Source organism: Pezoporus occidentalis, unplaced genomic scaffold, assembly GCF_034315485.1.
Source record: "Pezoporus occidentalis ecotype Australia unplaced genomic scaffold, CSIRO_AGI_Poc_V1 ctg207, whole genome shotgun sequence".
Taxonomy (NCBI): domain Eukaryota; kingdom Metazoa; phylum Chordata; class Aves; order Psittaciformes; family Psittacidae; genus Pezoporus; species Pezoporus occidentalis.
The window spans coordinates 348,179-374,428 of NW_026913932.1; the positions used below are offsets into that span (position 1 = coordinate 348,179).

At 38.0% G+C, this 26,250-nt stretch overlaps 1 protein-coding gene across 4 annotated transcripts; it reads left to right on the forward strand.

The window, feature by feature from the left end:
- Nucleotides 1–1,285: 1,285 nt before the first annotated feature.
- NEK5 (NIMA related kinase 5) lies at nucleotides 1,286–25,783 on the forward strand. Of its 4 annotated transcripts, none has more exons than XM_062618929.1 (22): nucleotides 1,286–1,446; nucleotides 3,979–4,075; nucleotides 5,096–5,193; nucleotides 6,809–6,892; nucleotides 6,999–7,069; nucleotides 7,766–7,852; nucleotides 8,946–9,000; nucleotides 10,443–10,643; nucleotides 10,730–10,811; nucleotides 12,364–12,497; nucleotides 13,796–13,995; nucleotides 15,243–15,309; nucleotides 15,626–15,745; nucleotides 17,028–17,111; nucleotides 17,210–17,314; nucleotides 18,397–18,477; nucleotides 19,872–19,940; nucleotides 20,735–20,858; nucleotides 21,057–21,188; nucleotides 22,514–22,658; nucleotides 24,207–24,314; nucleotides 24,725–25,783. In XM_062618929.1, exons 1-22 carry the CDS (start codon nucleotides 1,345–1,347, stop codon nucleotides 24,978–24,980), a joined length of 2,502 nt encoding a protein of 833 aa, XP_062474913.1. In that variant the 5' UTR covers nucleotides 1,286–1,344; the 3' UTR covers nucleotides 24,981–25,783. The 4 variants fall into 4 exon arrangements, with proteins under 4 accessions (XP_062474913.1, XP_062474914.1, XP_062474911.1 ...); XM_062618927.1 differs by lacking the exon at nucleotides 1,286–1,446 and adding an exon at nucleotides 2,061–3,070; XM_062618928.1 differs by lacking the exon at nucleotides 1,286–1,446 and adding an exon at nucleotides 2,061–3,070 and having other exon boundaries at nucleotides 22,514–22,651; nucleotides 24,203–24,314.
- Nucleotides 25,784–26,250: the final 467 nt, after the last annotated feature.

Below are 26,250 nucleotides of genomic sequence, written 5' to 3' on the forward strand. Positions count from 1 at the left end.
TAATCAAAACTTTTAGGTGTTGCATATATGTTAAATAGAACAGTGTTTTCTTTCCCAGAATATGGTGAAGCAAGTTATTTTCATAATTTAACTTTTAGAGAGAATATTAGATTCTTTCTTCTGAATAAATTTAGCTACACCAAAAATTTGTATGCATGTGGAATTGAAGAGTATAGAGGGACCCCCTGTTGAGAATGAGCTATGTTGACAGAAGTGTGAAGAAGCTTTCACATAATTTTTACTGCTTGGTCAGTGGTGCTGTCATACCACTGCAATACCAATTTACCACAAATGTTTGCTAAAGGTATTAACTCTTGAACCTGTTCTTTAACATATCAGGCAATGCTGTGGCTGGTGGAAGCTCAAATAAAAAGAAAGTAGGGTAACTATCCAAATATAAGTGCAGTATTTGTGTTTTAGTATTTTAGAATGTTCCGTATTATAGAAAAGTTCATATGGAAAATCATTAGTATGCTAATCAATAGATCAGCCTACTAAATCAGCTGTCACCTGTGTTCAGATTGGTAGGAAGTGCACAAGAAAACCCTGCAGTGTAACATTCTGATGCTTTCCATATTCAGTTTAGTTCCAAAGTGGATTACCTTATAGCTCTGTCAAAAACAAAACCAACTGAAAAACATCTCCTGTTTTCCTATGTTTTGGGATACTGCAAAAAATTAATGCATTTTCTTTGCTTCAGGGACATTGTTTCCACAACAGCCTGTTGAAAACATCTAGTCTGGGCATAATTCTAGCTTTTAGAGTCCTTGTGAGATTTCAGGTGATGAAAATTAAGTCTCAGTGGCCAAGACATCACCTATGGGTACATTATAGCACAGACTGGCTCAGCTATACTGAGTATATTTTTCAAAACATGTTGCCATTCTGAAAATGTTATTGAAACACAGTGACTGAATGCTCAGATTTACCTACAGTAAGTGAAGTTAGGCTTGCCAGTATTTGTAATCTAAATTATTGTTGTTAATAGTTGTGGTCATTAAATTATTTCAGTCTTTTCTGTATCACAAAACTGAGGGTGTAAAATGCATAGACAACTTTTTTACCTAGAACACTTGCATAATAACTAAGCAAATCTAGATATCAAATGTATCTGGAGTTGGTAAGAGAACTGCAGAAATGTTCAGGCTAAAAGCGTTAGTGCTAATAGTGCTGTTCTGATTGCCCCCTTGTATTTCAAAGAGATAGTGCAACACTATGCGAATATGTGAAGTTTTTCTTCCTGACTATGTACTGAAAAACTACATCGCGGCGGGTGGATGTCAGGTGCCCACCAAAGATGCTCTATCATTCCCTTCCTCGGCTGGACAGGGGAGAGAAAATGCAATGAAAGGGTTGTGGGTCAAGGACAGGGAGAGATCATTTACCAGCTACTGTCACCGCCAAGACAGACTCGATTTAGGAAAATCAGTTGTTGCACGTAGGTTGGTAAGTGAGGCTCCGCCGAGCATTCAAGGCAGTCGGGCCTTTCTTTTGGGCCACCCAACTCCTGTTACTGGCCACCCGAAGCAGGGAGATGGTTGCGGTTTGCCTGAGGGAAATAGCGCTCCTCCTGCTCTCCGCCGCTGCGCCGCTTCAAACGCCAGCCTCCGTCGGGGGGGTGAGGGTCCGGGGAGCGCTCCTCCTCCGGGCGCTGGGGCTCCGAACGCGGCCGAGCGCATGCGGGTACCGCGTCTCCCGGAGCCGGGCCTGGCCACAAGGACGAGAGGCCCAGACAAGGCCTGCCCGCCTGGCGCGCCTCGTCGCCATGGTGACGGCACCACAGCCAGGGCGGGGAGAGCGGCAGAGCGTGATTCCTCAGCGCGGCGAGTACGGCGGTACCCCCGGTGGATTCCCCTCCCTCGGCCACCCGCGGTGCCGGTCCCGCAGCCCCAGAGCAGGAGGTTGTACACCACCATCCGCGTGTAGGTCCCGCTGCGAGGGAGGCGGTGGCCGCCTCCACCATCACCTCGGCGGGTGACGTCTGTCGAGCCGCGCCCGGGGCCTGCCTTGGCTCCTTGCTGTACTGCGGGCAGCCGGGCGGGTGAGGGGCAAGGCCGTGGAGCGCAGCGCACCCTGGCTCGGTGTGAGAGGCCCAGCTGTGCCGAGGTGCTGCTTCTCACCCGCGACTGCGAACAGGAGCTGGCTTGGACCCAAACACCTAAACTGTAACTGCCTGAGGGTCAGCCTGCCAGCGCTTCGAAGTGGCCCTCAGGAAACGCCTGTCATAGAGCCTGCACGGGCTCCCGAGGTTGCCTGGCCTTCCTGGCAGGAAAAGCCTAGATCTTAGCAAACCTCCCTTTCTAAAAGTCAGGCCAACCAATAAGAACAGTTTAAAGTGTTTGCTTATGTTTAGCTGTGTAGGTTTGCGTATGGATATGTTGCAGGTACCTGGTGACATTGTCATTTCTGTCAGCGGCTTCCAGAGGACTGCTGGTGCCCAACTGCACTTGGCTATGGTCCCCTGCAGAGCGCAGTGGCTGTTCATCTTGCTGCCAACATTAGATCACATCAGTTTCAACTGAATCAACATGAAATAGCACATTACTTAATTTTTTTCCTTCATTAAAAGAACAAATCTACAGTATTGTTAACTTCAGGAAATAATGAGTCCCAAAATCATATAATCTCACATAGTACTTTCTACTGCCTCGTGTTTTAACTTTAGGGTGTACTAAAACTAAGCTTCAAGCTTCTCTTTATGAGACACTCGTAAACTTGCTGCTTATTGAAAGTTCAGATCCACAATAATTTGCAGACTTCCAGGAGATGACATTTTTAGGAAGGATCAGTAGCAGTAATAAAAATTTGATAAACTATAAAAGGCAGTGATAAAAATGATAGTTTTAAAAGGTAGTGTCTATTTCAATAGCACAAATGACTCTTAGAGCACTAATTGTGCTATACTAATTTGGGGACTTCTTCGTTTTAGCCACTGCTTTAAGGTGAAGACATCATGGATAAATATGAAATCATTAAAAAAATTGGAGAAGGATCTTTTGGCAAAATATTCTTGGCAAAAGTAAAAGTGGATAATGAGCAGTGTGTTATCAAAGAGATCGATTTAACTAAGGTAAAACAACAAACCCCAGATGGTAACAGCAGTTATTTACCTGATTAATTGCATTCAGCAGGGGTATGAACTTGGGTTATATTTTATTTCCTTTGTAGTTCTATCTTCATTATATAGAGTTAAACTTTCTGAAGACTGTACTCTGTGCTAATATAAGGATTTTACAAGCATAGACGAAATACATATTTTGAAATTGTGTTTACTTCTTACTCGTTTTTGTTCTTTCAAAAACTTTTCTCTATGTTCAATGCCAGACACTATCTAATTCAGATTTTATTGTAAAGGATTCAACTGCAATGAAACTATTGCCACTGAAATAACAAATCACAATCCTGTGATCCATTTATCTAAACCTTTTAATTTCCTGAGGTTAAGAAACTTATTATAAATGTAAGAGGACATTTTGATGGTTGGATACTGAGAGACATGAATTTTTAAGAACTTATATTGATGAAAATGTGATCACAATGAGCCAAATAGTTTTCCTTTTAACATAACAGGGCAAAGTTTGCCCAAAATGTTACAAAAACTTGTAACACCAGTAAAATGAAGAACTTTTTGTCTTTTTATTCTTTTGAGATCACCCATATTAGAAATACAGTCATCTAGATCCTTATTCTTCAAGTACTTAAAGGAAGTTCAACTTCAGGGTTGAACTCTATCCATCAGCTGGCTTAGTAATAGCATTTGTATAAAAAGTTTAAAGGCAGACATTTGCCTGCTTGTATAATGTCATAATTTGGCTTGACTTTGCTCCTTCCAGTATGTTTCCAAGCATTCACCTGCTTTTGAATCACCTTGGTACACTGTCTTTTCGTATTTGTGGAAATGGTTTGATAACAATGTAACTGTTTTTGAAAAGAATTAAATATATCATTGCTAGCATATAGTTTCTTAATTCTTTGCAGATGCCTGTGAAAGAAAAAGAAGCCTCTCAGAAAGAAGTAATTCTTCTGGCCAAGATGAAGCATGCAAATATTGTAACCTTCTATGCTTCTTTGCAAGGTTTATTCTTAAAATTTTTGTTTGATTTGTGATTAAAGGAGCGAAACCAACCTTCCTAATTTTGCCCAAACTTAAGCCTATCCTCAACCTCTTACTTACCACTGGGGACAGGTTCCAAGTCCTAAAAGTGACCATGAGGTAACAAATTCAGTCATCACTTGCCCTCTTCATGTGTGTGTGGGAGACCTAAGGTATCATGGCATAAATGCTACATTCTGCAGTGTCTGCATAGTTTAAGCTGAACTTTAGTCTTGATCGTCATAGGACTCCAGAATTTAATGAGAATTTTTTGGGAGAGTCAATAAAAGAAGAGAGCTTTTGAGTATAGCAAGAAAGAAGTCCTTTTGGCCTGTTTTCTTAAGCAATGTTTTGAGGGATCACTCAAGGATACAGAATTCTTCAGGACTGAAAGAGACAGAACAAAGTCTGTTCTCCATAAGAGCTATTTCCCTGTATTTATTTTTCCTGCTGATGGCTGTCATAAGCAATGCCTTATGTAATTAATGTTATGGTTTGTGTTCAGATTGTTTTCTGTGATCAGGACTGTAAATTTTTGAAGGGACACATAAATCTGGTAGTTTTCTGGATCTCAGAGTGGTAAGAATAGGGTGATTTTCCATATAAAATAGTCCCTGTTGTTTATTTCTACTGTTTGGACACTGTCTGCTTCTAACCTTTCCCCTAAGCCTAACTCTATACTTAGTAATTATTGGGGAACAATCCCAACTATGAAGCATTATGCTAAGCATTGCCTGTAAGAACATCTGTCTTTCTATCAGTGTGGTCTCTTGGGAGTTTTCTCATGTATTTAATATTTTGGTAAGTCTCTGTTTAAATATATTTTTGTGTCTTAGTTTTTACATCAAGCTTCACTGGAAGTATCCATTTTTTCTCATTTACTCTTTGAAAGGGAGGAGTAGATAGAAGATTAGCTACCCCTGTTTGAAACAAGTACCTTATAAAATAAAAATAATTTATTGCTGTATTAATGAGTAATAAAGGAAAAATTGTACTTTTCAGAAAAGAACAAGCTTTATATTGTGATGGAATACTGTGATGGTGGAGACTTAATGATGCGGATAAATATGCAGCATGGAGTGCTGTTTGACGAGGACCAGGTAAAAGAACTTCTCTTTAGAGGAAAGGACTTACTATGTAAAACACATGGTTTGATTTATCCAGTACTAGCAACTGTTTCTTTTCTGGCCTGTTAAAATAACTGAATGTTTTAAAGAAACTGGTAATTTTAATGGAATCTTACAGCTTGCTTTTTATACTACTTTAAGACCTTAAGTTAATTCATTACTATAATTTTGATGACATTTTTTATCCCCCTTTCCTCTCACTGCTCCTTCCATTGTGGCTGCACTTTTTCTTTGTAGTATACTCAATAAGCCATAAAGACTATCTTTTAAATGGTAATGTAGCTTTCTGAAGGAAATTTTCTCTTATGTATTTGACTTAGTGTACTGAATTCTGAGGTTATTTAATCATGCATAGTTTTCTACTTTTGTAGCCGTAATGAAAATGTATGTAGAAGCTACATAAATAGTATCCAGTCTGTTAGTGGAAATATACTCTAAAGCACAGAAGTGGAAAAAAAAAAGGAAGTAGTATTGTGACTCTTCTTTTTGCTTCAGTTGTAAAAGAGGAACTCCTTACTGTAGAAGCCAATTGGAAGTGAATTACTTCAGTAATAATGAATTTTAAGATCCTATTGGGAGTCACACTAGAGGTAGGGAGAACATGAGAGAAAATAAAGATAGGACAAAACTACAGATCATGAAAACACAAGAGAAAACCAATACACGCAATGCCCTTGACGATGAGATAAAATAATATATGTTCAAAGAAGGGCAAATGAAGTATGGACATAAAAACAGATTATAGAAACTAAAGATAGCATTTGCTAATTATGAAAGGAAAGCAAATTACCCAATATAACATTATGTCATTAAAATATCTTCATATTTTCTAATGTATGCTTAAGAAATGTGGCATCATCCCTATTCAGGAAATCATACGCTTATGTGAAGCATTACTGAATAGGAGATTATTACTTGAATCAAAGTCTTTCATGACCATCAATTTTCCTAAATAGAGAAGCATATAATCACATTGTAATTTTGTTTCCAAATTAAGTCCGAATGCCGTTGTGCAATAAAACACATGTATATTAAATGTATGTTTAAGAGCTGTTCTATGTCAACAACAAAGGATGAACCTTTGTGCTTACTTAGTATACAGGTATCTTCATAGCTCCCTTTGGTCACCACTCATACTGTTTTTTAGTGAACCACATTTAGTAAGTGTACAAATGTGATAACTGGGTGGTATGACTTCTGCCACTGTGGATTAAGAAGACATTTCTCAATTCTGTCTTAGTTGTTATTTGAACTCCCTCATCTCTAAATAAAGGTCTAGTATTCTTTCTATTCTTTGATGCGAGTCTTTGTTCAAGTACTTGTCCTGTCGCAGCCAGTGAAAACCTGATGGGGGTGGTGAAAGTGGAACAGGTATCTCTTTCTGTTTAGTTTTGTGATAGCACTAAAAAAGGAAAGGAAAAGTCTATGGCATTAATTGTAAAAATATTATTTTTGATATTTTACATGTATATGCTCTACATATTTTAGATTTTATCGTATCTTTTTAATGTATTTCAGTAAGATGCCCTATTGGACGTTAAATTCACGTGAATTTATAGGTATCTTTTCCCTTTAACTTCCACTCCAGATTCTGAGTTGGTTTGTGCAGATCTCTTTGGGCTTGAAGCATATTCATGACAAGAAGATTTTACACAGAGATGTAAAAGCACAGGTAGTAAAACTGGTACTGAGAGGGCGTACTTTTTGTCTTGAAAAAATATGCTTAAGAAGCTCTGCCATGTTTAATTTTCACATGTGAGTTTTGGGGTTTTTTGCAGAATGTTTTCCTTAGCAATAATGGAAAGGTAGCAAAGCTTGGGGACTTTGGCATAGCAAGACAGTTGAACAGGTAAGCACCTTTTTTAATTAGTCTGTGACCTACACTAGGTAGGGCTGGTTATGAGCAGTCTGAATGTAACCTGAGTATGCAAATTGCTTGTGGATTGGGCTTGTTCAAAAGGTCTGGGAAACAAAATGCCTGACACTATGATTTTTCTGTTATGCTAACACATGCCATGAAATAAGAGATGTGTCTAGCCTAGTAGGATGCTAAAGGGGCTGGAGCACCTCCCGTATGAAGACAGGCTGAGAAAGTTTGGGCTGTTCAGCCTGGAGAAGAGAAGGCTGCGTGGAGACCTCAGAGCAGCCTTCCAATATCTGAAGGGGGTCTACAAGGATGCTGGGAAGCGACTCTTCATCAGGGCCTGTAGCGATAGGACAAGGGGCAGTGGGTTTAAACTTAAACAGGGGAATTTTAGGTTAGGTATAAGGAGGAAGTTTTTTACTGTGAGTGTGGTGAGGCACTGGAATGGGTTGCCCAAAGAAGTGATAAATGCTCCATCCCTGGTGGTGTTCAAGGTCAGGTTGGACAGAGCCTTGGGTGACATGGTCTAGGGTAGGTGTTCCTGCCCATGGCAGGGGGGTTGGAACTAGATGATCTTAAGTTCCTTTCCAGCCCTAACTATTCTGATTCTAGCAACTGGACTTTTGTTAGGTATAGGATGTATTCCGTGTATAAACATTTTTGTTCTTTGTATTTCATTAGCACTACAGAGTTTGCTCATACCTGTGTAGGGACCCCCTATTATCTGTCACCTGAGATCTGTGAAAATCAACCATACAACAATAAAACGTAAGTCTCTGTCTTTCCTTCACATGCTTATGTGTGAGGGCATGCAGGCACAAGATAACTTATTTTAGCAATGTCATGGTTTAAATCAGTATTTTGCAGGGCACTGGGAATTTCATGTGTCACCCTTGTGAAGTCTTGTATTACTGTGTACAATATACAATAACTGTGTTATACTGTACAACACTCAGTAATATTTTAACTCACAGTGTCTAGAATAATCAGGAATCTGTTATGATTCATCTAAAGGCTTAACATAAATATATTTTTTGTTTTTATAAAATTACTTGTACTTTAAACTTAAATCTAATCCTCTTTTAATACTCCTTGTTAGTAGTGGTGTGAAATGTAAAGTAGATTATTTTTTTTTCCTTTGCTTTATCTGGTTCTTCATCAAATACTAAATTTCCTTCTGTGTTTCCAACATGTAGTGACCAATGCAAGTATGGATTTTTTCAGTTCCAAGGTCGTGAATTTTTGGTACACTTACTTGTAATTTATAAAAATACACTAGAAGGAAAGCTGCTAGGTTGGCAATTCTGGAACTCCACAGTAGCTACTTGCAGGAATGACAAATATGTCTGAGAATTTTAAAGGCTTACCCAGGCTTAACACAAAATACCAGATGAGAAGCACTGAAAAGTCAGGAGGTGATTGAGCTACACCCTTTTCTCTGTGTGTGTGGGGGGGAGGTGTGATGAACACCAAATGTTCTGGAGCCAAGACTAGCATTTCAGCTCTAATTGCTGTTCACACAAGTTTACTACCTTATTGTCTCCTTATCTAGCAACTCAGCTGGAGATAGCTTTGCCCTTCATCCTGCTAGGAATGTGAAGCAGGTATTCTTTACATCATGTGCCTTTTCCAATGATAATGGCAGTATGTAGTTAGGTATCATAGAAACATTGGTACCACAGCTAAAAAGAAATGTCCAGTTGTTCTTTTCAGTGCATCTTAAGAAAAATTAAAATTTGCACCACTATTAATCTCTGATGCAATAATGTTAATAAAACTGAGAGCTGAGAAGACGTACTGATTACATGTATGGAAATATTATAGTCTTTTCCTTGAAACTTTAATTCCTTTTTATTCACAGAGATATTTGGTCTCTCGGCTGTGTGCTTTATGAGCTATGTGCGCTAAAGCATCCTGTAAGTATCAGAGATTCAAATCATTATCATACTATTGAAACAGGTAGTGGACAGCCTAGAAAAACTATAGTAATAATAGTATTCATAGTCAGCTGTTAGGCTTTCTTTCAGCTTATTTATTGATATTAAAGAATGACTGCTAGTGCTTAATTTTTCAGTGTGTCTGTTTTGTGCATATTAAAGTACAAAGCATTATACTGCATTTCTGCAACTTGCATATATGTGTGTGTGTATACACACATCAAATATATATTTAGTATTTCAATAAATACTAAAATCTTTCAAAAGGCAGATGAACAATAAAAAGAACTAAAGCCAAACTTCAAGGTTAGGATTTTGGCATATAATTTTTCTTATTTTTATTTAAAATTAGCAATCTGTATGTATTAAAGAGTTTGAAACCCACATTCCCCCAGAAAGCAGTTTGTGTCCCCAGAAGCATTTTCCTAAACATATTTTTTCATGTCAGAATATAACCAACATAGTATTTTCAGGAAGCTGTGTTTTCCTCAGCCTGATCTGATGCTCAGATAATTCTCAGCCTATGAGTATTATGTGGAGAAGGAAACACAGCGAAGACTAATCCCAACAATAGGAAAAGGGTCAGTCCTGCACAAAGCAGAAGCTGACAATTTACTGAGCTTGGATGTTGAAGAAGGAAGAACAGTACTAATAGGGACAGCAGCTGTGCTGACCTGAGAGCAAGGGAGTACTGTGGAGGAAAATTTCAGATTTCACAAAGTGAGAAAACACTAATGTTACTTCTTACAAATATTAGGTGGTTTATTCTGTATTGCTGCCCATTTATTTGAAGGCAGGGACCAGATGCTGATGTGGACAGGAAACGCAAGTGAAGCTAAGGCAAATTTTGGCAACGCTTCCTTCAAAACAGCCATGTCAATAAAATGAGAATTTGCTTTGAAAATTATTTTTGCTGAACTATGAAGAGATCTGAATTCAGAGTGCTGATTTATCTGAGTGGCTTCAGTTGTTAAAAATCAGGATCAGTGCCTGGGAGAACACAGAATGCAGAGGCAGAGGGAGGTTTTGAAGGTGAACGCTATGTGTGGTTGAAGGTGAAGGCTATGTATGCAGGTCTCTGTTGACAGCTTTTAGTAAAATAAAACTTGTTTCATTCTGGAAAAATTGCTTCTCTGTTCTTGTATGACAGCATAGTAGGAATAAAACTTTTCCAGGTCCAAAAGCTGCTGGACCTTCTAAGTTGTGCAATTGAAACAAGGAGAATGTAATCAGAAAATACAATCAGATAGTGGATATATTAATTTTACACAGCAAACTATAGTTAGTAAGAAAGAAAGTATGAGGAGATTGCATAGCACAGGGCTTCTGTCAGCAAGAACGTTTTTTCAAGTTCGGGTGTCTAGTCCATCATTTCCAACCAACAGTACTTACTGTCCTCTTCTTACTGTTTTCATTTTAAGTTTGAAGGCAATAGTTTGCACCAGCTGATGCTGAAGATTTGCAGAGGCCGTTTTCACCCAGTGTCTCCGAACTACTCATATGATCTGAGGATATTAATTTCCCAGTTGTTTAAAGTATCTCCAAGAGATCGACCATCTATTAATTCTATTCTAAGGAAGCCCTTCTTGCAGAAGCTCATTCTCAGGTATTTGCCCCCTGAGGTAAGTGCCTGTACTGCTGCTTGCTGAGGGAACACTGCATCGAAGAAGTACAAACAGTTCTATCAATCAGATACTTTTTCTCATAGCTAATACAGGAAGAACTCAGTCACACTGTGATACATAGAAAATGTCCTTCAGCATCACAGTCTGGAGCCAAGATGATACAAGGTAATGACAGTATTATTTAACATTAATTCTACACTAGCATTTCTTAGTTATGATGCATGTGATGGCTATAACTTTTTCCAGCAGCCTTTATTGCACATTTTTATACAAGAGTTTTGCACAAACATAAAAATTGAGAAGTGCAAGAGAGGAAACACACCAGACAGTGCATCACTGTCCTGTTCAGGAAAAGACAGCTTTAAGACTAACTCATTAGCAGCTTTCAGCTAGAAAAGCTGCTGTGGGAAAGTGCTGAAACATTAGGCTTAATTCTTTTAAGAATAAAATTTACAAAACTGAGAGGCTTTGGTCTAGATGCAGTTTAGGTCTGTCACATGAAAAATATCCTGACTTAATTTTACCAAGCTATGTGCAAAAATGCAAAAATCTGTGCAAAACATGTTTTTACAAAATAATAAAAATATTTTACAAAATATTATAAATTAGATTAAACTGGGAGGGACAATTAACTCTATTTGGATTTAGTGCTCATTGATAGACCAGATTATGTATGTACATTCTTAGAAAACATGAATGAGACTAAATTCTATCTCTGTATGAACTGCTGAACATCTGGCATAGTTCTGGGAGCATGACCTTTTCCTAATTTTATATTCTTCAGTATGTCATAATTATTCCTTAAATTTATCTTTGGATATCAAAGCAGTTCAAATGGATTTGTGAAAATAAACCTATGTAGTTACTTTACTACACTATGGACTTTCCCCTCCTCCCCCTCCAAAAAAAAAGTTCTTTTGTAGTGTAGGAACCCATGTTATTTTGCAGCTTATTTTCAATTATCTGCCTTCAGGACTAATTCAATTTAGACAGAGGCACCTGAACATCTAAATCAGTAATTTTTAAAAATATCTATGGTCATATATTACTCATAATTTGTATATATTTTATCTCCCAGACATGATACTCTCACAGTCATTACTGAGGGAAGTTTTAAACCTCAGTTAGAAATGACTTCATGCTAGCAAAGACACTATTTTTCCTTACTGCAGCTTAAGTATTTGCAGAATACTGACTGACCAAACGGGAATGGTATAATTGTACTCTCCTACATGGGGAACTGACAAGGTGAATTTTTCACTTTTCTCCCTTCTTTCCAAATTTCACAAGTACTGTAACGTTTTCTAGTGATTTATAAAATACCAAGGTTTAGAAAGGGAATGCCTAAGCAGGTAGTCACCTAGCCTCCAATGAATCAGACCTCCTGTTTTCTGTTCTTGGTACTAGCATGAAATCAGTGGTTTAGTTTATAGATGTCTCCTTTTTATTCAGTGTGCTTTGCAAAACTAGTCAATAAGATACACTTTACATGAGTGTGACAAATCATAATGCTTTCAAAAGCCTGTCATTCTAAGAATGAAAGGCAGAATTCCTAGGAGGTGTGAAGCATGATGATCATAGTGGTGATGGTGAAAGGACAGCTTGTTAGCCTAACCTGTTGTGTATAAGCACATTACTGTGTTTTGCAACTACATGATCACTAATCATATAGAGAAGACAAAATAGAACCTTTTCATATGTTATTCTTAAAAAACAGATAAACTTCAGAAAAGGAGAGCCCAGGACCAAGTTTCTCCAGAATCTGGAATGGTGGTGCCTGTCAAGAAACAGGAATTATTTCAGAGAAATGAATTGAAACCTCCTTCAAGAGGGCAACAGCCTATTTTTCAGGTACTGTGCATCCACATTCTCATAATATTTAATCATCTTCAGAAGGCAAGGCAATCTGCTTATGTATTCTCTAATCTGATACTTCTACACCAAGGGTACAACTTCCTTGCTTCAGACTCCCCACCCTGGTCACAGTGGCCTGAAATTCCTGGAGGCCAGTCTTGCTAATAAAGACTGAGGCAAAAAAGGCATTTAGTGCCCCAGGCTTTTACATGGCCTGAGTCACCAGGGCACCTGCTCCACTGGTCATAGCTCTCAGTCCTCTCAATCCTTTTACATTTATTCGGATGGCCTGATTTGTACTCCCTATTGCTTGGGGTTGCCATACTTCTGGATGCCATCCTGTAAAACTTATTTCAATAAGGGATAAGATAAACACTTTTTGAGGTTACCTCTTCCTTGGGAACATTACTGCCAGTGGAAAATTTTCTTACAAAGATAGGAATTTATATTCTACTGTAATCTGGACTATACCATGGGTAGATAAGCCTGGTTTTAGTGTTTCTAAAAGGGAAAGCAGGGAGGAATAGTTACTGTGTTTATCATCTGTGGATGGGATACTTAGATGTTTTTTAATTTATTTAAGAAAATAAGCAAAATTCAGCATTTTTGTCATACACCGTATAGTGTTTCTACCATGGAAATGTTTGTGAATGCCTTACCATGCTTATACCATGCAGTGGCACCTTCTCTCCATTGTTTCTATGACAAATAGAAGAGATAGTGGAAACACAGGGATGTTTCTTCACAGTAAGGATGTTGAGAAATGAAAGGCAAGCTCCCACAGGCATATAATGAAAGAGATGGTGGAGTACCACAGTGCTCCCCTGAAAGCAGCAATCAATGCATACACTGCCCCAAACTACATCCCCTGAAAGCAGCAATCAATGCATACACTGCCCCAAACTACATCCCAGGTTCCCTTTGCTCTCACATATCAAAATGAGATTCCCTGAAATAAATACAGTGCTTTAAGTTTCAGAACAATTAAGTGACTCTAGGGCAATGACACTACAGAGTACAAAGCTGATTGACTCTCGCAACAATATGGGCTGCTGCTTAATGACAGGAGTTGATGGAACAGGGGAGAAGGGAATGACAATTGTAAGATTATAAAGCCCTGAAAAGTTAGGAAGTTTCTGGTTTATATGTGAAAGGATTTGGGAAAACTTACACTAACTATACCATACCAGTGTGTATTACTGTGCAACTTACACTGGGGAGGACAGGAAGTTAATTCAAGCTTGTACTGATGCAAATGAAGGCAGGTAAATTAACATGCTTTATTATATTTTCAGACACAGACCTCCAGATTTAAGATGGCAGAGGAGCCAGAAAGTACTAGAGCACATGGCCATTATGGTCATTACTATGATAAGCTTGACAACTTGCAGAGGAGGGCTAATGCACCTTATGAGCTTTCTCATGTCAGCCAAAGAGTTGAGGAATATTACAAACTAAAAGGACAAGTTGCACCTCCACCACCAGCACTTGACTGGTAAACTTTTCTCTGTTTATTAGTGGGGAACTGTCATGCATGTTTTGAGTTAATCAGCCTTCCTGATTAGATAACACTGGACATGGATCAACCAGTATAATTGTTCTTTGCTTAGTCTTCCTTATTTTTCTTACATAAGGTTAATTGTGCAACAACGTAACTCCTGTTTCTGTGTATCCAGAGGTGCCGTCTGAATATACTGTCCTGATGTTTGACATTCATTATCAAAATGTCTCCCCAGTCTCAGCATTTTATTGTGTGAGAAGTAAAACACAGGCTTTTTGTAGACTTTCTAATTGTACTAAGGATAAGTACTGTCTTTCCCTCTGGGATCAGATCAATATAAAGACCACAAGCAGCTCTCCACTTGAGGGAACAGAGTGAAAGGCAGGCCATGAAAATGTTGTTTTTTTTTTTTTCCCTCCAGAGCTTGTATTTTAGTTTCAGGTGCAACACCCCTTTCTCTAGCAGTTTGTTTACTCCAAAACTTTTCTCTTACGAAGTAAAGGTACTTTATTAAATTTGAGATAGCCCGTTCATTCCAAGATTGGCCATTGGTGTGGATGAGTTTTGAAAACCTTGAGAAAGGAAGGTAAGGTATCTTTAATACTGCCCACTTTTGGATACTTCTTTCAAGGTTGGCCAAATCGTTAGTTTTCATTCAATGACGACAACTGTGTTTAGAATGTTTCAGTTAAGCTTTAGAACATCTTGTCTGAGCTGAGTTTCTAGTGCCTTATTTAAGGACAAAGTCTTCTGGGGCATAAATGGATTCCGAAGATAGGAAATAAACCAAATAGAAATCAGGGAGCTTACAAGTGACTGCGGATTATTGTATAAAAAAAAAAAGTAAATATTTAGTAACCACAAAACAGGGGAGAAAGAAATAGAAAAGTTGAATATACAACCTCCACTGTGACAGTTTTCACTTATTTTGAGGATCAGGAACACCATCTTTATTTTCATTAACACTTTCACATACCATCTATCAATAAAACGACTTTGCTGCACTCTTCAGAAGGCAAATATAACTGAAGTCATAGGAAGGGGAATGCCTGAAATGGATGATTACTTTTTCTGATTTTACTGTTGTGCCATATTTATCCATATTTTATCCACATTTTATCCATATTTGTAGTACAAAGAGAGGTCTGTTTTTTTTTGTATGTGATAGAACCTATAGAGAATTATTTGTGCAGAAGATAGTGAGTCTGTGAAATAAAATGTAGTATATGGACATCTCTCAGGCCTGCAGAATATCTTCAAAGGCGTTTTGAAGCTCAACAGTACAAGATTAAAGTGGAAAAACAGCTGGTAAGTAAATACTGAATCATAGAATAAAATCTGTAAGAGGAAATGAATGAAAATCCAAAAGATGGATTTCTAACAGCAGACTGTAATACTGACAGGTAGAAAGTTCTGCTCTAGCGAACTCCCTGATCTGCTCCACAACACCCATATTGAGGTTTCATCTTCTAATAGAAAACTGCAGCAATATAAAATTCTACTGTAACTTTTTCTTTCGAAAAATACACACTTGACTTACTTCACTCTTCAGTGGGAGAGGGAGACTGAATTAAGTGAGCAGTGAAGGAATTCCTTTGTCTGGGATATATCTGTACATCCACAGGGACTGCGACCATCCTCTGTTGACCTGTATCATGACCAAATAGAGCAGCAGAAAGTAAAGAAAGAACATCTCAAAAACCATCAGCAGGACATATCTAGAAAGAAAGAAATGAAAGAACAGGTAAATGAAATATCTTCCTTAGCTGCTTAAAGATGTCTTCTTACACTCCTTGACAATAGCATTTTATATGTCAGATTTGATTCTTTTCCATCTGAACACTAGGATAATGTAAGCTGTTTTTATCTGGTTCCATCTTACATAAACTACTGAAGACTTGCACAAAAGTTGATGTCCATAAAAATTACATAAACCATGGCCTTGATTTTAGTTTCACTTCGACTGAGATCGGAGGAGTTACGTCACTGAACAGAGGACAACAGATCCTCTATTGCTGGAGGACAATAAAGCCTCATATTTACAAATCAGATAAAATATTCATTTATGTATATTCATTGTTCATAAGTCATATGATGACATTTAGAATGTGATATAATACCATGTGATGCATACTACTTCGCTTGGCATATTATAACTTTGGGAGATTATTATATACAGAAGCAATATATTTTCCTGGTTTTGCTTTTGGGTGACAGAGAAAACAAACTGACACTTCTTTCTTACATGAACATACATAAATACTTTTAATCTTTCTATGTTTGATTTATTAAAAAATGCCAAAATAAGGGTGAATATAATAACTTGTACATAATCGTCAGACTTTGGAACAGCAATATACTCATCATGTACACATTCTTCAGCAACTGTTGCTGTTTAGTTCAGCAAAGTCTGTACTAAATATGCCAAAAAAAAGGAAGAAATTTTACAGATTAGTCCAATTGTAAGAAAGATGAGCAAATTAGGATAGACTCTCATAAAACACTATGTTATGACTCTTCATAAAATGAGATGTTCTTAACACAGAAATGATATTTTGGCCAAATTTGAAGGTTTTGCAGCAAAGCAAAAAGGAAGGAGCATCCATAGGAATGCTTCTGGAATAAAAGATTTCCAGGTTTCATTTCATTTCGGGGAGCAGGTTGCGATACAAAATGTACTACATAATTTTTTTGTTCTTCTGATTTCCAGTCCTTTCTTTCTGAGTTGCAACCTTAGCATCAGACAATCCTTAGGTTATTCTTGGAATTAGCTGGTTTAGATATAATTCTACAGTTAGCTAGCAAGATAGTCTGAAAAGCTTCAAAAAGGTTAAAGCCTGGAAAAGTTATAACTCAAAAATGTCTTCTAATATGAAGTAGCAAGCAGTCTTTAAAATTGGCAGGAAAGAATACATCCCTTTTTCTCATACATACACAGTGTGCTATTCATAGAGTATTTTGTTTAGCTACTGTTATTTCTGTATGTATTTCTAATACACGTGTTCTACCTCACTGTTTTATAACAGGAGTACCTGAAACAATTGCAGAGAATTCGAGAGGAATACCACCACGATATAAAAGATTTCAGAGTTAGAGCAGGAGTGTACCAGGTAACAGAGCTCAAACATACACACACTCGTACTTCCTTTTTCTTGTTTAAGCCAGTACACTTAATTAGAAATTGAAATTTTATAAAAATGTTCCCTAGGAGAATCGAAAAATACAAGATAAAACCTATCTTGTGAGGCAAGGGAAAGCTGAGGACCAGTCTGAAACTGAGGATACAGCTTTAACAGGAAAAGAATCGCTTCAGGTATAGGTACTATCTCCTAGTCTAAACAGTATTTTTTGTGCAAGTCCTTAAAGGTCTTTGATTCACTCTCTGTGACAAATCTGAAGAGTGGTAAAGCTCAAATCTCACCTGATCCTTCCACCATGTGGGAAAGTCTCCCTAGGTTTCCTTCTTGAGTAGCTTGGAAAGTTTCTTTGGCTGAGTCCTGAGTTGTTCTGGTAATTATTTTTCATCTGTAAATGTTAGGATGTACTTTTACTTGATTTCTTTTTGTGGTATTTTTCTTTTCCTTGCTCTCTGAGTGAACTTAAGAAGAAGCCACTCACAGTGCAAACCTCTACAAGAATTCTGTGCAGAAAATACAGCACTTCATGACAGTCCAGTGTAGCACCATGTCCGAAGTTAGAATCCAGTTTTATGTGGAGTCCTTACTTAAACAAAAAATCTGGGGGAAGCAAGAGGAAGAGGCAGAGTGAAAGCTTTCCAGCTACAGTACTCCTTCGCTTCTTTCTCATCAAATACTACCAAAGCAGCTACTGGAATGGAGTTTCAGAATTATTCCACTTTTACTTTGCAATATTGGCATTGTGAACACCAGATGATCTTTGCAGACACATGCCCTTCTGCAACAAGAAGTCCACTTCTCTTCAAGTGAAATGAATAAAAGTCTGAATTGATGCAAATTAATCTCAGTTTGCAAATTCCCAGTCTAATCTGAAGAAAAGGCAGCTCTGATCTAGCTATCAGGATTCTTCAGTCAGGGTTTGCCTTACGTGGTGTAGGGTGACTGCACTGTTCAGCCTGAGTAATTTTGAATATGATCATAAAAAATAAAAGATGTAGCATTTATTTCTGGACACAGTACTGTATTGTCCAAACACAGGTTTCTGAAATATCATTTTTGCACTTTATGCAAGGTGGCCTATTTTTATTTTTGCCAGATAAGCCAGAATTGACAAAGAATGGAATATTCTGACAAATATATGTACAAGGAAATCAGTGACTAAATTTATGACTTACACAAGTCTTTTTTTTCACAGGGTATACACATATTCTGGTGCCAAAGAGTGCATTTTAAAGTTGGGCTTTTTTTCTCCTTCCAGGACATGGAGAAAACCTTTAAACAAGTCAGACTCCAGGATATGCAAGACCAAAAAATCTTAGAAAAGAAACACAACACAAAGGTATCCATCCTTACTGCTCTATTTTTTTCCATTTTCTTCTTATGTCTGTACATTTCAAATGATTGTGTTATCACGGTAGCTCTGGAAATCAAGTTACCTGAGAGTCAGTCAGGAGTGGTTGTCGTGGTTTAAACCCAGTCAGGCAATTTGTTCACTCACTTCCCCCCACTTCTTTCCCTCCCCCTGCTCCCGGAGGGACGGAGAGGAGAATTGAAAAGAATGCAACTCCCACGGGTTGAGATAAGAACAGTTTAGTAACTAAGGTATAACACAAATCACTACTGCTACCACCAATAATAACAATGATAAAGGAAATAACAAGGGAAGAGAATACAACACCTCACCACCAGCCAACCGATAACTCACCCCCCAGGCCCGACCAAGCACCGACCGATACCTCCTCCAACCCTGCAGTCTCCCAGCCCTTCCGCCTAACTCCCAGTTACATCCCGGGCATGACGTGCTGTGGTATGGAATACCTCTTTGGTCAGTTTGGGTCAGGTGTCCTGTCTCTGCTTAGTCCTGGCTTCCCCTCCTCCCTGGCAGAGCATGAGGATCACAAAGTCCTTGGCCAAACCAAAACATCGCTATCAGCTCTGTTCCCGAGCTGAAAGTCAAAACACTGCACTGCACCAGCTACCAAGAAGGAGAAAAATGACTGCTACTGCTGAACCCAGGACAGTGGTCTACTGTTTGCAAGTTTGTATGAGAAGATAGAATCAATAAGAAAATAAATGAGCTTTTCTGATAATTTGAGGGAGGCTCCCTTTAGATATTCCCAGACAGTAATCAATCCCTACCTCTCATCTTTATACCAAACTCCACTAGTAGCGTATGGGAACTCAAGTTTAGTCAAAGTTTAAGTGAAGTCAGTATGCTAAATTTCTAACATTTTGTTATAAAGCATTATTCTCTATGGTGCTTTTTAAATTCTAGAAGGGGATGGGAATTGAATAGAAATGCACATAAGATGATACCAGGAAGGTTTCTGACCATAAGATCATTGTGAAGTGGACTAAAGGTCTTTTGTGAAATATTGCAGAGAAGCAGTACAGTATTCAAATTTTAATACTCATTGAGAACCAGCTCTAAGAACCAACTGCTGTGTATTGCAAGGATTTGAATTAAATGATTATCAAAGACACCTTTCCTTAAAATCAAAAGTGGGTGCAATCCTTTGAAAATAGCCATAAACTATATTTAGAGAAGTCTCCTTTTGTCCAGTTTGTTCTACTCTGATCTTGTTAAATAGAAGAAAAATATTGTTAAATAAAAGTTATTTTCAATACAAGAATAATTTTTCAAGTTTGTACTCCCATATAAATTGTGTACATTTATTTAAATGTTTTTATTTGATAAAATAAATTACTTAAGTGTGTGATTTTTTTCTTTAGGGAGGAGTAAAGTTTGAAATTAATTTAGATGTATGTGTTCCTGAGGAGGACAGCGTTCAAGAAGCAGAGGTAGTTATATTCAAAGGATTTACATTAGTAATCTGAAACCACAACAGTAGCTCTAGATTTTGTTTCCATTACTTTCATCCTCTGCTTTCATTACAATGAAGCTTCCTATGGAGGATTTGTTGACATATTGCATAGATCTGACCTTGCTCAAGAGGATAACTGCTTAGAAGAAAATTGTATGATATCTGGGTCAATCTTTCACATGGTAAAAGATGAAGGAGTGCAGATATTTAAATTTTGTAAACTGGCCTTTAGGGGAAGAATTCATCTCAAAATTGAGTTAGTCTGCAAATGCCAAATTTAATTTGTAAATTGTTTTAATATACTTCTGTTTCTTTTCACTAGTACTGTGTCACAAATCTAGAATAATATTGTGATGAACCAGATGATATTTAGAAAACGTGGAAGTGAGACCACAGACATTATGGATTTCATTTATTAAAATGACATTTGTGGCTGATTGACATGTAATAGCTGCCTATGAAGATTTTTATTAGTGTATTAAAATTTTTTAAGTATTTGTAATAGCAACGTCAAAAATACAATTTTTTCTAGTATGTATATTCTTAATTTCTAAAGCACTATTTTGTCATTCTGTGGTTTCACATCTCTTCAGTCCCGTGCAGCCTTCTGATACACAAATCACGACATGACTTTTGAGTTCTGCTGGTTCACTTTTTATTACGCATATTTCCTCTGCATACATGAGGATAGCTGGCAAGCACAGTAAAGTGAGAAGTGATTAATGTACTGTATGTATTTTCTCTTTCCATAGTAACTTATTGTTTCTTCAGGTACCCAATAAACTCGGTGAGACTTTAACTTTTGTGGATGGTGAGAATCTTAAGGAGAACTTGGTGGAAGTTTATGAGGATCATGTGGAAAGAGCTTTGGAAGAACTCTCTGCATACCAAACAGGTATTCCTTGGTGAATGCAACGAGTATCCTGAAAAATTATATAGAAGTTAGGTAAATTCAGTAACTTAAGCTATAGACTTTATCAGATAAACAGCAAGTTTATCTGATGAGCTGTTTCTTGGTATGACACACTATTATAATTATACTTAAATCTATTTAAAAAGAAATAACTTTGCCTCCTTTTTTAATTCCCGTAAGAGTACAATGACATAGATGACAGGAAAGAAAACAGAAAACGTTGGCAAGCTGGAGCCCCTCAGACACCACTGAATTTTTTAGCTGATGCTGATGTCACATCTGTATTACCTGCTACGGCTGAAACTGAACTTGGTAAGAAAGTTTTGGTTTTCAGTGAAAGTAGGGAGCTGCTAAAATTCAGCCAGGCTACTTGCAGACCTTGCCCAAAAAAAATCTATACCAGAATATTCACATGATCTGGCAAGCTTTTAATTGCAGGACTTCGTAATAACTGAGGTTATTGTACGTGTTAAATCATAGAATGCAGTTGTCATTTTCCCCTCTGTCTAATATCGCAATCATGTTGTGCTGCTCATACATATTAAAAGGTCTGAATTTAATGAATCACTCAGTGGGCTGGGTAACAGCAGCTAAAAAAGCCAGTCTGTGCAACTTCCTCAGGCCTTGAGTTGACACACAAGAACTAGGGCAGTCAGTTGCCAACGCCGTCCCAGGATGTGATGGAGTTCTGTTTTCCCACTCTCCTACTAATACTGCTACTCTAAACTAGTGTTGCCACACAGCCCCAAGTGCGTGAGCACACAGCTGAGACTGTGGGGATGCTCCATTTCAGAAGAGGCTGATGGCAGGTTTCTTACAGTACCAGTGCATATCTCCTCAGGCAGCCAGGCATCTCCAGTGACTGTTTGCTGAAACCAAGGAGCTCTTCCAGCATTCAGCATACTCCCAGAACCCCAGATACACAAGAAATAATCTGAGGAGTTTACATGCACAGTGAAGACAAAGCAGAATATTAGTCATAGAATAGTTTGGGCTGGTAGGGACCTTCAAAGGTCATCTAGTCCAACCCCACTGCAATGAACATCTAGATAAGGTTGCCCAGAACCACATCCAACCTGGCCTTGAGTGTCTTCAGGGATGGTGCATCCATCACCTCTCTGGGCAACCTGTGCCAGTATTTTACCACCCTTATTGTGAAGAATGGATATCCCCTCATTTAGTTGAAAACCATTACCCCTTGTCCTATTGTAACAGGCCCTGCTAAAAAGTATTTCCCCATCTTATTGTTAATATGCCACTTCTTGTTCATTCTGTCTTAGACAAAAGAGAAGCTTTTTCAGCCTCAGGAAGCCAACAAGTTTGAGAGCAAGGACTGCTCAATGACTTAGGCCTGTCTATTCCAGGCTTAATAAGCAGTTACTTGAACATTAAAACTGATGTTAAAATTTTCTGGGGCTAAATAGTCCCAACTATTTTTTCTCTACAGTATTAATCAGATCAAATACGTATAAAAAAATCAGGAGTATTCCATAAAGCTAAAAAAACCCCAAACCGTAGGTTTCAGCATTACCCAAGGGGAAGAAATCAGTGTCAAAACTAGAAAGTGTGAATCTGACAGAAGACAGCATCAAGCTACATTCATGCTTTAGTGACCTGAGAACCTTGCCGTTCTTCAGCTGATCACACTGTTATGCCTGAAAACATCCCACGAAACAGGAAGCAATGGAAACGAACACCACCAGGGGCACTCCTGAACATCTTAGTCAAAGCAGAGCTATCTAATGATTCCTTCATGCACCTTGGAGAAGAAACAGGTAGGATGTTTGTTACTGTTAATTTTGCAAGTTTTACTTTACTGTGTTATTTCTTCTACCATTGGCACATGGTCTGTGATGAGAAGTAGTTGGCTAAGTAGAAGAACAAAGGCAGCCTGTCCCTGCAGCCACTGCTCTGCCCTGTAGAAGAGAAAGGCCTCTTTCAGGATGTCACTGTTTTCAGTAGCAGGGAAAAGGATAAGCCATACTTACTGGTTATTACTTTCATATGAAATTCTTTTATTTGCTTTGGTAGACAGAGGTGAGCTACTACATCTGGCATGTTGGCAGGTACCACAAACCTAGATCTAGCCCCTGCAACTGTTAAGGTTGAAGAAGCCTGTAAAAAACATTTATACAAATACATGTATTTCTGTAGAAGAGCTGTAAACTGTAGTACATGGTGACTGAAACTACAGTGATGTCTTACTTTACAAGGTGGTCCATGCTGATACAGCTGACACTAAAATAGATTTGAACTCACACTACAATGCACTTTCCCAAAGTAACAGATTGGTTTAAAAATGACATTTACTTTGCAGCAAAGTTGTTAGCTAAAAAACCTAGAGTATTTTCCACAGAAAGACACTGTAAATGTAACCAGACATTATGGTTTTATGCATAGTTGCCAATCTACTTGAATGTGTAATTGCATGATGGGACTTTTAAGGCAGCCAAACATGCCAAGTTTCAACAATTTTAATGGATCGTGAGAAATACCTTTTTCATTTGCAACTGTGCAGTTAGCACTCTCCTGATAATTATGCCTCATATACGTTTTCTCATAGCATAACAAGCTCTTACAAAACTGCACCATCCTGAAGGCTAAACCAGCTAAACATGCCAACTAAATTCCTCTCCTAAGACTAGCTTAATTGCTTATAAATTAAAAACCGAAACAAAAACACTAAAATGCCCCAACAAAATTAAATTCAAACCACTTTCCACAAATGTCAGCAGTTCATAAGACTAAAGCAAGAATAAGTCACACAGGTATTCTAATTGCTGTTGCTTTTATCAGTTAGATTTATTCAAACATGGCGCTCTCTCAAACCCAGTTCTGTCCTGCTACTCAGGCTGACGTTACCCAGACTGACAGATTTCTGTTGGATCACACACAGAAATTAGTCTTTATACTGAAACGACTCTTAGCATTGTTGTCCCATCTTCAGGGTAGGGTTGCCCTTCAGTCTCTGAAAGTGAGCATTTTTAGGTAACCATAACTACATTCAACTGTGTTTTTCAGTTTTTCCCAAGCAGTACTCCCCTAAGTTTTCCACTGAAAATGCAGATCCCTGTGTTGGGAACCTAAACATACTAACATCTGATTGCCTTTCTTACTTAATTTTTATAGTTCCATGGTTATGGTCTACCAAACACAACAGGTTCCACTAAGCAGAAGTTACAAACCACTAACTAAAAGGTGTGATCAAGAATAACAGAAGCCTGGTATTTACATTATTGTGATTTGGACAACAAAAACATTCAAGCAGTTACCTATTTGCTATTACTTTACATACACTTTTATAGGTAGCCAGTACACAAATGAAGGGAGGTTAACTAGGTTGCCTCTGAAAGAAAACAAGGAAGATGATTCAGAACCATACTCTGCTGTTACTATTGATGAAGGCCGACTTCAGCCAAGATCAGATGATGAAGACACGTAAGTCAAGCTCATCAGAAGAAAAATTCATGTAACTGAACAGTTTTAATGAAATGACAAATTCCATTGCCTTTTCTTCTGTTGTTTTAATTTCATACATGAATAAAACTTACTTGTTTTACAGACTCTGCTAATTTAACTTTTAATTCTGTAAATGATTATGTCACATGCCAAGGATGTCATTAAAAATGTTATGCAGAAGTATTAATGTGACTTTGCAGCTCCTGTTCTCCCATCTTACAAAGACAGGTAAACAATCTCACAGAGAAAGAAGAAATGTTCACATTATGTGTGTCGCTTGTAGGGTCTTTATATAAAGTGTTTAAAAGATAACTGAAAGGCCTCAAAAGGAGAAAGCTTTGTAACAAAGATATATTGAATTCATAGAAGTATCTTGGTTTACTTTACAGGAATTTTGAAGATTCTGAAGATGAACTCAGACATGAGCTGCAGGAATCTCCGGAAAAAGTGGCAACTTCTCCAGCAGAGAGAACCATGGAATCTTCCATTCTTTCAGTAAATAAAGGTCAAGCAGATGAAGAAAAGATGAGTTTACCTCTCAAACGACTTGGAGGATCTGATGATGATGATTTAGAAAATAACCATGGGTCACTTAGTGTTGACATAGATAATGAAAAAGGCAAGCAGGAAGCCAGTGCTACCTAGAACACTGGCACTGTTACTCTTTCAAAAGTTGCTTGAAATTTTAGCCACATCAGTGACAAAATTTAAGGATAGCAGATATTAAATGCCAAGTAAATCAGCTGCTTTTCAACAGTGCTAAATGCTCAATTAAAGTTAACAGAAGATTGTTACTATTTGTTTAAAAGGAAAAAAAAATCAGGCTACTTTTCGGGTGTCTAAATGTTGAAAAATTCTCTTCCAGACTAAAATGCGTTTTCATCTGTTCTAAACTTCCTGGGACATCTCTGTCAACACTTGCTTGAGCAAATTCCTGATTGCATACTCTCTTTAACCATTTTTGTATCATGTAAGAAAGTCTCCTAGTCAGTATACTGTATTTCCCCAGCTCAATCAACTTATTTTAAGAAGCTCTTCCAGCTTTTCATAATCTCTATGTACTGCCAATACAGCTTTGTAATCCATAATTTCATTTACATGGTACTGACCGTACATAAGTATCAGCAACTGCTCAGCAGTTTTATACAGTAGCAGTTAACGGGTTTATTAGCACCCTGAGACTTGTGCATTACCCAGTTCCTAAGAAAATACGGGACAGTAGGTTCTTCTGACCTTATCTTTTCATATACAAAATTTCATATAATCTGGACAAAGCATAAACAGAGGGAAAACCACATTCTAATTTCAGTAGCTTTTTCATGGAATTGCAGAATCATTTTGGGGAGGGGGGTAATCACTGCCCTGGCCCTGCTGGCCACACTATTTCTGATACAGGCCATGATGCTGTTGGCCTTCTTGGCTGCCTGGGCACAAGCTGCTCATGCTCAGTGGTCCTTTTCCACTGAGCAGCTTTCCAGCCACTCTTCCCCAAGCCTGAAGCATTGCATGGGGTTGTTGTGGCCTAAGTACAGGACGGAGCACTTTGCCTTGTTGAACCACTGGCCACAGCCCATGGATCTGGTCTGTCCAGATCCCTCTGTGGAGCCTTCCTAGCCAAAAGCAGATAATGCAACACAGGAAACATGTGATCAGGCAGTTACACCAGGGGAAAGAAAAATGCAGGGTATATGTGCAAGTCTCAGGGAGATGACAAAGCTTTTCTTAGTTTGCTAAAATATACTGCTTCAATGGCTCAGAAAAGGGCTGTATGTTTTGATACAAAAGCTGATGTCCAATTTCTTAACATTTTTTGCATAGCATTCAGTTTTATAATAAACAGTAGCTTAGGGCTTTAACATTCATGTTTGTGTAGCATTTAATTATGCCCTCTAATCTAGATCATTCTGTTCCCTAG

Excerpts from the sequence above, each read along its gene's own strand:
- NEK5 (XM_062618927.1), top strand. The coding sequence starts at position 2,954 with ATGGATAAATATGAAATCATTAAAAAAATTGGAGAAGGATCTTTTGGC. Across the intron at positions 6,893-6,998 it reads ACAGAGATGTAAAAGCACAG|AATGTTTTCCTTAGCAATAA; the intron begins GTAGTAAAACTG and ends GGTTTTTTGCAG. Across the intron at positions 15,746-17,027 it reads AGAAAGAAATGAAAGAACAG|GAGTACCTGAAACAATTGCA; the intron begins GTAAATGAAATA and ends GTTTTATAACAG.